Source organism: Erinaceus europaeus, chromosome 5 (assembly GCF_950295315.1).
Source record: "Erinaceus europaeus chromosome 5, mEriEur2.1, whole genome shotgun sequence".
In the NCBI taxonomy this organism is placed as follows: domain Eukaryota; kingdom Metazoa; phylum Chordata; class Mammalia; order Eulipotyphla; family Erinaceidae; genus Erinaceus; species Erinaceus europaeus.
In genome coordinates this window covers 65,270,674-65,281,379 of record NC_080166.1, presented here as the reverse complement: position 1 = coordinate 65,281,379, position 10,706 = coordinate 65,270,674, and the positions used below count along the sequence as shown (strand labels likewise).

The window sequence follows — 10,706 nt, the reverse complement described above, 5'->3', positions numbered from 1 at the left end:
CAGACCTGCTTCACCGCCTGTGAAGCGACTCCCCTGCAGGTGGGGAGCCGGGGTTCGAACCGGAATCCTTATGCCCATCCTTGTGCTTTGTGCCACCTGCGCTTAACCCGCTGCGCTACAGCCCGACTCCCACCTAGGCATATTTGAATACAACCTGATCAGAATATTTCTGAGGAATTCAGTTAATACTCCATTGAAATATCCTAAGCCTATTGTCTTATGAACTACATATTTTTGTTCAGTTATTTATTTCCTAACAGTACATATTTAAAGAGTTTTTGTTTCATGCCAATCTCTTCTTAATATGCAGCATAAACTTGCTATAGGTATATATATTAAGTGTATTGCTCTATTAATTTTCAAAATGTTGTCACACCTGCATAAATAGCCTGCAATTAAGAAACAAAAATACCAGAACTTTAAAAACTCTTTGATTATCACAAGGATAATCAAAATCTAAATGTCTAATAAATTCAGTTGTATTGTTTTTGAACTGTATATTGCATAAAACAATTTACTATTATCTTTATAAGATCATCCGCTACATACTAATTAGTATATAGCTTCTTTTCCCCCAAAATAAGCATTTGTGAACTACACTGTATGTATTATCCTGACTCTTCGTTGCGTGGCATGACATTGTTTGAATATGTCTTGGTTTTGCTTATCCAACATATTGTTAATTAGATTCTGAGAAAGGTATACTAAGAAAGGAAGAATCAACTATTGTATTTAATAGCATGACAAGTCTATAAATAAATAGCTCATTAAGATCTCATAATATTGAAATGAAAAGGGAGAATAGAAGACAAACTTAGTGTTAATTAACTGAAAATTACCTTTCCCACTCAGTACTTTTATTTTTATTTCATATAACTCAATTCTTGAGAAAATGTAAGAATAGCTTTCATCATAACAATTGGAGTACTGAAACTATACCTCAAGCATTTTAATAATGCCCCATAGTGAGTGAATGGTAGAGATACTATTCAAGCCAGACTCTTTATATTGTTATCAACTGGAATATTTTGCCTGAATGCAGACACTGCTTTCTTTTTTGTACCACTTTGAGTACTTGATGATGTTATACATGTTCAACTTCTTTACTGATTCTCTTCTCACTGATACTTAGACATTGTGATGGTCCCTAGGATAATTATGATGCAAAACTCATAGTCTATGAATTATAGAAACTCCTACACAAACACATTGACATTTTTAATAGCATTAATATAGCATTTCAGCCCAGAATCTACTGCATACAAATCAGTTTTGCCAAAACTCTGTTCTGACGAACAGATTCTTTCCTGTTATTCCTTTGTTGACCACCTCAGCATCATCTTTGAGTCATTTATCTTCCTCTACATCTCTTTTAAAAATCTATACTTTTAAGTGGCATGTTCTTAAAAGTTTAAAGAATTCCATAGTATTGCTGCTATGGAATTTTTTAATGCATAAAATTCTGCCAGAACCTTGAAAGCTCTCTGACAGCTCTCAGAGACACAAGTATATTTAAGTTTCTGATAAGAAGCACAGTTTTATCCATGAGTTCTTGATTATTACTATTATTTCCTGACTGCTCTGGAAATTCTTCCAGGGAAAGAAAGGGACAAAGAGGGAAAGAAAATATAACACTTAATAGTGTAGGGGACCTAGCTTGACCCTAAATTGCATGCATGGCAAAGTAGGGGTTTTCCCAGGTGAACTATTTTACCTACCCTAATGGTTCTTGTAAAAATCAGTCAATTCAGTATCCCAGTACAATCTTCATGTGTGCCTTTTATTTAATACACTCCTAGTTAAGGATTGACACTGACCAACCTGGCCTTCTTCAGGGAGCCCTGGAATTTCTCACCAACTCCAGTAAAAAAATTTTTGTTTTTATTTAAGAAAGGATTAATTAACAAAACCATAGGGTAGTAGGGGTACAACTCCACACAATTCCCACCACACAATCTCCATATCCCACCTCCTCCCCTGATAGCTTTCCCACTCTCTATACCTCTGGGAGCATGGACCCCGGGTCACTGTGGGTTGTAGAAGGTGGAAGGTCTGGCTTCTGTAATTGCTTCCCAGCTGAACATGGTAAAACATTTATCATTTTCTTCTCTTCTCCTTTTTCTTCTTCTTTTTTTCTTTTTTCAGGCTGCCTTTATCTTCAGAAGTGGCTATTCAAAGGCTTCTGTGTATCTGAAATAATAAAGGTTTTCATTTCTCTTTCCTATGCTTTTTTTTCCCCTTTTTCTTGAGCCTTGTTTCACTTGCCATTGGGTTTCCTGTCACTCTGTTTAACAAATGGTTATTTAACAATATCCTAAGATATGTAAATTCGTTTCACTATTCCATCCTCCAACTATGTTGTTTAATTGAAGACCTTATATTTTCTCTTCTAATGTATTGTTATTGGTATATAAATCTATAATAAAAAATTAGAAAACAACTAAAAGTTTGGGGGTGCACAACAGAAAGACACTGTACTAGACCACAAAGTTCAAAAATTGGTCTAGTGCTTATTACATTGGCACCCCCATACTACTCTTTAAGTAGGAATCAATGCTGCTTTATGTTTTTTGACTTTTACTAAATGTTTGCTTCTTTCACAATGGAAATGACATTCTGAAGTAAAACAGACAAATCTATTTGGACAAGTATTACATGTGAAACTTGAAAATATAGAACTCTCCTGACGTTAATGGGAAAAGAAAGTAAAGACATTGTACTATCTTCGTGTGTGTGTGTGTGTGTGTGTGTGTGTGTGTGTGTGTGTAGTTTTCCCTAGAGAACTTCTGCCAATGAAGCATGAAGCTAGAAAGTGGGATAACAGAATAATTTGTTGCAAGATGGCGGTTCACCTGGTTGAATGCACTTACTACAAAGCATAAAGACCCAGGATCAAGATCCTGTTCCCTACCTGCAGGGGGCAGGTTTGAAAAGCAGTAAAGCAGTGCTACCCACCCCTCTCCTTCCCCTTCTCTACTTCTGTCATTACCAACAAACAAACAAATAAATAAATATTAAAATTATTATATTGATAACCAGGAGGAGGTTAGTGTAGAAATTTTTGAAAAATGGTATTTGTTATTTTCAATTTATAATATAGGGGATACACCAAATTTTATCTCCACCATCCATGGAGTTCCCTTGATATAGTCCATAGTTCTCCAATATTGTGTCAGGGATCATACCCAGGGACTTCTGAATGATAAAGCATATGCTTTGCTTACCGAATGACTTCCTGGCCCCTTTATCCTATTTTAAGATGAAAAAACAATGACCCATAGGATATATCTATAGGATACTGTTATTTACAGATCCATATGATACTGTTATTTAAAAATCAGAAGCAGGGAGTCGAGTCGGCACTAGTGTAGCAGGGTAAGCGCAGGTGGCACAAAGCGCTAGGATCACCTTAAGGGTCCAGGTTCGAGCCCCGGCTCCGCACCTGCAGAGGCATCCTTCACAAGTGGCGGAGTAGGTCTACAGGTGTCTTTCTCTTTCCTCCTCTGTCTTCTCCTCCTCTCTCCATTTCTCTCTCTCCTATCCAGTAACAATGACATCGATAACAACAAAAATAATAACTACAAAGAGGGCAACAAAAGGGAATAAATATTTTTAAAAATCAGAAACAAATCACATTTTTTCCCACTTAACTATGTTTCAAGAGATTTATTTGTTTATTCAGAGGGTGAGAGTGGGCACAGAAATTTAATGGTGGGTGCACGGTGAAATTCTACTCCTATAAACAGATAAATTTGTATATCATTAGTTAAGTTGGATCATTTTTATGAGAGGAAAAGAAAGAGGGCAAAATCACCTCTCCATCATTCATAGAGTGTCACTTGTCATTGTCATTGGTGTGTTCATCTGTCACCAGATATCACACCAGAGCCTCACACATGGAATGAGTATGTGTGCACTCCCCCCTAAGGCACATTCTGTGCCCCACATTTAATTATTTTTAAGCATTATTACTTTCTATGTGATATTGAATTGAGTTGTGTTTAAAAATTCAAAATATGACTGAATAATCTGCATACTAGTTATTTCTGCTCTTTTTTAGAAGTACGTTTTGCATCAAAAAATCCCATTTTATTCTTCTCCAGAAATTTTACATACAGGAAATTAAATCTAGAAATTACATCTATTTAATTAAACATTTTTTTGTATAGAAATATAAATTATTTTGTCAATTTCTACATTTGGTATTAGTTTCTACCTGGCTAAAGACAGTAGGTGGAAAGATTGAAAGTAAATGGAAAAATGTTTCATTTTAGTTGTTTTGTTTTCCTTATACAATACCAGCCTTTGTGTGGTATAACAGCTAACTGAATAAAACATATATGAAATTTAATTTTTTAAAAAATTAAAAACTTTATTAGGAAAATCTCTTTAAATTTACTTATTTTGTGAAGGAGCAGGGGGAGGGAGAGAGGAAGAGAGATTGATAGAGAGAGAGAGAGAGAGAGAGAGAGAAAGAGGACAGCACATGTCTGGCCATAAATGGTACTGGATGTTGAATCTGGGAACTCAAATTTGCAAATCACTTACTCTATTTGTTAAGCTTCCTCCCCAGCTTGAGCAATGGGTAATGCAAAAAAATTGTAGTTTTATGGTTGCTGATTTAACCACTTGATGGTTAATCAATCCTTGAATGTTTTTGTTGCACTGACAAGTTCTGTGGATTTTTATTAAGACTGAGACTCAGGTAAAAAAGTACTAAACACTGGTGATTTAAAACTATAGGTATCTACTTAGAATTTTGGAGTCAGAAATCTGCAGTGAAGATTATAGAAAAGTACACTTCTCCTGGAGACTACAGATCCCAGTCTGTCATTACATTATATTCTCACTTGTCTGTCACTTCTTAGAAGGATACCAGTCTCATTAGACTGGAAACAATGGTTATTCAATATGACCAGATTATCTGACTATAACTATAAAGATTCCAAATAAATTTGTATTCACAGGGTCCTAAATGGTAAACTTTCACCTTATGTTCTGGATGATCCTTTTAAGCCTTTAACAGAACCATATCATACTTGAGAAATATGGCTTTACTGCTTTCTTTTAACAGTAAAACCTTTGGGAAAAACTGTCAAAATGGGATAATTCAGTAACTTACTCTATCCAGTCTCACTAAAGTTTATTTTAGGTAATTCACTTTTCAAGGTACTATGCCCCCTTTTGTATTCACCATATCAGCCTAATTTGCAAAACAAGTCCCAGATGTTACATAAAGAAATAGTGGAGAATTGATAATCAATGCTATTGTCCAGTATATTTTATCAGACTTGGAACTTAAGTATTATTAAGTATCAAATGACTCAAATGTGTGAATTATACCGCTTATATTTTACCAGCTAATGCATAGAAAAAGGAGGAAGAGGAAGAAAAGGATAAGATGGGCAAAAGATGGGGTGAGGGAGGAGGAGCAAGAGTCAGAGAAGGAAGAGAAGAACTGGCAATTGTGATTAGGGAGTTAGCTCAACTGGAATGTTGGGCATTAAGCCAGCTCCCCCTGCTCCATGCTACACTGCTGACACTACAGCCTATTTACATAATCATTAGTTTGCCTGAAAGATTCCCCACCCATTCCTTTGATCTATCTTATTTCTACCTAGAGACCCTAATCCCAGCAGTTAAAACACTAGCAACCGTTGCTATGGAAGCTTTCTATCTTCCTGATCTTTCTTTTCTCCACCCCCTTTTCCAGCCATCTCCCTTCTTGCCACTTCTGGTTTTACTCTATAAAGCCCACTTCTGTTTCTGGTTTTGTTCTCTTTTCTCTCTTGCCTCCCGATCTGGAGAAGGGCTGGTGTGCAGAGCGGGAGGTGGCCAAAGGAGATGGCCATTGTGGTTTGGCGCCAAGTAGCTTAACCCACTGTACTCACACCTGACTCTGGAGCTCCTGCATGAATAAAGAATTGTATTACCACGCCACCATGAGTTCCTGGTCTCTTTCCCAAGATGCTAGCCTGGCACTGGAAGAGTTGGGAACTAACATGGATGGGGCTCCTGGTTTGAATCCCAGCATTACATGTGTCAAAGTAGTACTCTGTGGACCATATGTGAAACTCTATTAGGAAAGTAAGTCTTTGGTCCAGCAAGATAACTCAACTAACGTCCAATTGTTTTGCCTTGAGGGTCGCCCAGCTATAATCCCAAGCCCCACTTATCCAGAGGAAGCTTTTATGCGCCCTTATCTTTCCATCTCTCTCCTCTCTATCTCTCTCTTTACCTGAAAAAGTTGGCCTGGAGTTGTGAAGTCTTTTGTCTAAACATTCAGTAGGTATTTCTATCAGATTTCATTATAAATATTCGAAAGAATAGTTATAAAATTTGTTTAAAAGTCTTAGCTTACATTGTCAACTATTTTGTGTGTGTGTGTGCGTGTGCGTGTGTGTGTGTGGTATATATGTCATTCTTGGAACATGCAAAGCATCGAATGGTCATAGAGATTGGATTATCATATCAATTTCTAAGTAAAGGTTAAAACTGAGCTAGGTAAGTGTGGCCCCGCCCCCACATCCATGCGTGCCTACATCACTGCATCTCCTGACATTCCAATTGCCCTGCTGCTAGTTTCCCAGCATTCTGACCCACCTGGCCGCAGACAATCTGGAAGGTTCCAGCATGGCCACGCAGGGGAAACCGCAGGTCCAGTTCAGGCTTGTCTTGGTGGGCGATGGTGGCACCTGCAAGACGATGTTTGTCAAACGCCATCTGACCGGGGAGTTTGAGAAAAAGTATGTCGCCGCCCTGGGCATGGATGTTCACCCCCTCGTGTTCCACACCAATCAGGGACCCATCATGTTCAATGTGTGGGACACGACCGGGCAAGAGAAGTTCGGGGACCTGCGAGACGGCTACTACCTCCAAGCCCAGTGCGCCATCATCATGTTCTACGTGACATCAAGAGTCACTTACAAGAACGTGCCCAACTGGCATCGAGATCTGGTGCGGGTATGTGAAAACATCCCCATCGTGCTGTGTGGCAACAAAGTGGATGTGAAGGATCCGAAGGTTCAGGCCAAGTCGATTGTCTTCCACCGAAAGAAGAATCTCCACTACTACGACATGTCTGCTAAAAGTAATTACAACTTTGAGAAGCCCTTCCTCTGGCTGGCTAAGAAACTCACTGGAGACCCCAGTTTGGAGTTTGTCGCTCTGCCAGCTCTGGGTGCACCCGAGGTGGCCGTGGACCCGGCTCTGGCTGTGCAGTATGAGCGGGACTGGGAGGTGGCACAGACCACCGCTCTCCCCGAGGAGGAGCAGGAGCAGGAGCAGGAGAAGCCGGGGCCCCCGTGTCACAGGTCCAGTGGGACAGGTGGCTGTTCTGTGACGTCACAGGCAAGGTTCTCCCACAGCTGAGCAGAAAGCCACCTTGGGGGGGATGCTGGAGATGACTGGGCTTTTCTGTGCGAATGTGCTGGTTAAAGATCCTTTGTTTGTTTTTGTTTCAGAATACCCTTGTTCCCTCCTTGAGTTTAAATATAAGACTGCCCCCCCCCCCAACACCATCATTGTCAGTGGTGAGATCTTGTGTGTGACTGTCATTCCCATTCTTTTTCATTTGGAATCAGAATCAAGTTGGATTTCAAATATATATTATATATAGAGAGACTGAGACTGAGTTAAATAATTTATACTAAGTAATTTATTGATTCATTCAACAACACCGTCTGTTGTTACTATTAGTATTCTGACTTAAGAAATAAGGCAGCAGGTTAAGCGCACGTGGCGCAAGGACCAGCGTAAGGATCCAGGTTGGAGCCCCCAGACCCAAACCTGCAGGGGAGTGGCTTCACAGGTGGTGAAGCAGGTCTGCAGGTGTCTTTCTCTCCCCCCTCTCTGTCTTCCCCTCCTGTCTCCATTTCTCTCTGTCCTATCCAACAATGAACAACATCAACAACAGTAATAACCACAACAAGGGCAACAAAAGGGGGGGAAAAAAGGCCTCCAGGAGCAGTGGATTCATGGTGCAGTCACTGAGCACCAGCAATAACCCTGGAGGCAAAAAAAAAAGGAAAGGAAAGGAAAGGAAAGGAAAGGAAAGGAAAGGAAAGGAAAGGAAAGGAAAGGAAAGGAAAGGAAAGGAAAGGAAAGGAAAGGAAAGAAAGGAAAGAAAGAAAGAAGGCAGCATGGGGCCAGCTGGTGGCACACCTGGTTAAGTGCTCACATTACAGTGTTCAAAGACCCAGGTTCAAGCTCCAGGTCCCCACCTACAGGGGGATAGCTTCAAGAGTGGTGAAGCAGGGCTACAGGTTTCTCTCTGTGTGTCTCTCTCTCTCATCTCTCTTTCCCCTATCAATTTCTCTCTGCCTCTATGCAATATAAATAAAAACATTAAATATTAAAAAGAAAAAAGTTTTAAGAAATAAGGCATCAGTAATGCTTCCAGAGACCCAAGATTCTGCAAATTAATAGAGAATTCTTGTGTCTGATAAGATATGAATCACTATGAGAGGCTACTGATTGCCATTCATATTGATTTACTGAAAATGGAAGTTTATTGTCTGAAATAAGAGACAGTGGAGAGCAGTCAAGAAAGAAATGTCTGTGCCAACTGCTATTGCACTTCTAGTTTCCATTGGCCCTTTGTGTCCAATTTTTTATGACCCCATCTCCAGTGGAAAATTCTATATTTCTCTCTTGTCCAGTAATGTGCTTCACATTCTTATTTTGCATACTTTTCCCCTTTCTTTTATTTTTCTTCCCTACCCATTCATCATTGCTTGGTGCTTGTACTTCTGGAAATGTAGTTTGTTCCTTATCTGGTTAGACATTTTGATTCTTCAGGATCATGAAGCAAAGGCAACATGTTAGTTTACCTTTGACAGTGTGAGATACTATACAACTTACAGTTAAAATTAGTAAATGCTTAGAGTTATATTTTAACATGGAAAATCAAATCTCATAGTGTTTATTTTCAACAATCAAGGTAAAGTACTTTCAACTGAATTACAATATAATGAAATTAATAACTTTTGGTTTGAGCCTGCTTAGTTTTATTTTTACATTATTTGGGGAATGTTGAATTCAAGGTTTTAACTAGCTGTTTATGAGTTAACCTCTCAACATGTTTCACAAAAAGGTTTTTTTTTTTTGAAGTGAGCAAGTTAGAATGTATACTACATGAGCATTATAAAATATTTCTACTGTGCCTTCATTGTTACATCCCCAGTACAAATAGAAGTACCTCGCTGACTTTGGGTTTTCTATTAATATTTGAATAAATAAAATAAATGGGCGAATGATTTTTCTCTGTTCTATACTAATAGAAGCAAAGCAAAATGAAATAGAAGCATTTAGAATATATTTTACAATAGATATTTTGGCTAAAGTTCTAATAAGTTAAAAATGGAAGTTTTCACACCAGAGGTAGGAGTGAAAAAACAATGGTCCACTAGCCAAATCCTACCCACTCCCTAGTATTTAAATTAAGTTGCACTAGAATATCCACACTCAGGGAACCAGGAGGTGGCACAACATGTTAAGTGCACATGGCACGAAGCGCAAGGACCAGCATAGGATCCCAGTTCGAGCCCTGGGCTCCATACCTGCAGGAGGTTTGCTTCACGGACAGTGAAGCAGTTCTGCAGGTGTTTGTCTTTCTTTTCCCCTCTCTGTCTTCCCCTCCTCTCTCCATTTCTCTGTGTCCTATCTAACAACAATGACAGCAATAACAACGACGCTAAAAAAACAAGGGCAAAAAAAGGGGGGAAATAAAAAAAAGAATATCCACAATCATTGCTATTTTTATTACCTGTGATGGTTTTATGTTGGGTGACAGGCTATACAGTCATCACTAAGATGATATCATCTGCAAAGCCCTAAGTATTCACTGCCTGGCCTTTTACAGAAGAACTTTGCTGATCCCAGATTTAAGACACAGATGAAACTCTGAGGCACAATTTGACAGTGGTGTAGGAAGAATTGGGTGTTGTTTTTTTCTCAGTACTCCAGAACTTATGAAATAAATGGAACAAAGGGACCCCTGTAATTTAGAAAGATTGATAAGTCAGCCAGTGCCATATCATTGTAAATGCCCATTTCATGTAACTTTCTTCACTATTACTGAAGGTGGAGTTGGGGGAGAATAACACACTCCAAATACTGTGTAATTGGGAATCAACATAGATTAAATTGGGATGTTACCAATAAAGGAGGGTTTAAAGTGAAAAAGAAAATACTAGAATGATACACTGTGGAGGCTGAAGTTGCTGTTTCACTCTGCTCAATAAGGCAAACTTCATAAAAGAGTTCATATTATTGAAAGCTAACATGTAACTCGTTAGATGCTTAATGAGGTAATACAATAAGGATTCCTATAGGCGATCACACTCGAGAACACACACAAAATAGTACTAATAATTTAGCAGCAATTGTGTAGCAATCATCAGGTTGGTAATGAGAAATTCTGAGAACATACGCACACTGATAAAACTGGGCCATTAGGATTTGGAGTTTATTTCAGAAAGAGCCGACTTCTGAGATATCCCAGTTAGTATTTTATCTTCTGGTTTCCACAGCTTTAGGTTGTCTCTTCCCTCTCACTTTGTGCCAGGGTGTGTCTGAATACAAAGGAAAAACTGAGGTACATGAAAGAAAATAAGGTATAGCCCGCCCCCATCCACAGATACAGTTATATATCAGAAATGCAAACTACACAGTTAGAACTACTATGTGTCTGCATTAAATATGTA

General features: G+C 38.8%; 1 protein-coding gene across 1 annotated transcript; it reads left to right on the top strand.

Moving 5' to 3' along the window:
• Positions 1-6,633: 6,633 nt before the first annotated feature.
• LOC103126399 (GTP-binding nuclear protein Ran-like) lies at positions 6,634-7,371 on the top strand. The gene has a single exon (XM_007537301.2). The coding sequence runs from the start codon at positions 6,634-6,636 to the stop codon at positions 7,369-7,371; it is 738 nt and encodes a 245-aa protein (XP_007537363.2).
• The last annotated feature ends 3,335 nt before the right edge of the window (positions 7,372-10,706 follow it).

Bases quoted from the DNA above. Each gene is read 5' to 3' on its own strand.
- LOC103126399 (XM_007537301.2), top strand. From the start codon at position 6,634: ATGGCCACGCAGGGGAAACCGCAGGTCCAGTTCAGGCTTGTCTTGGTG.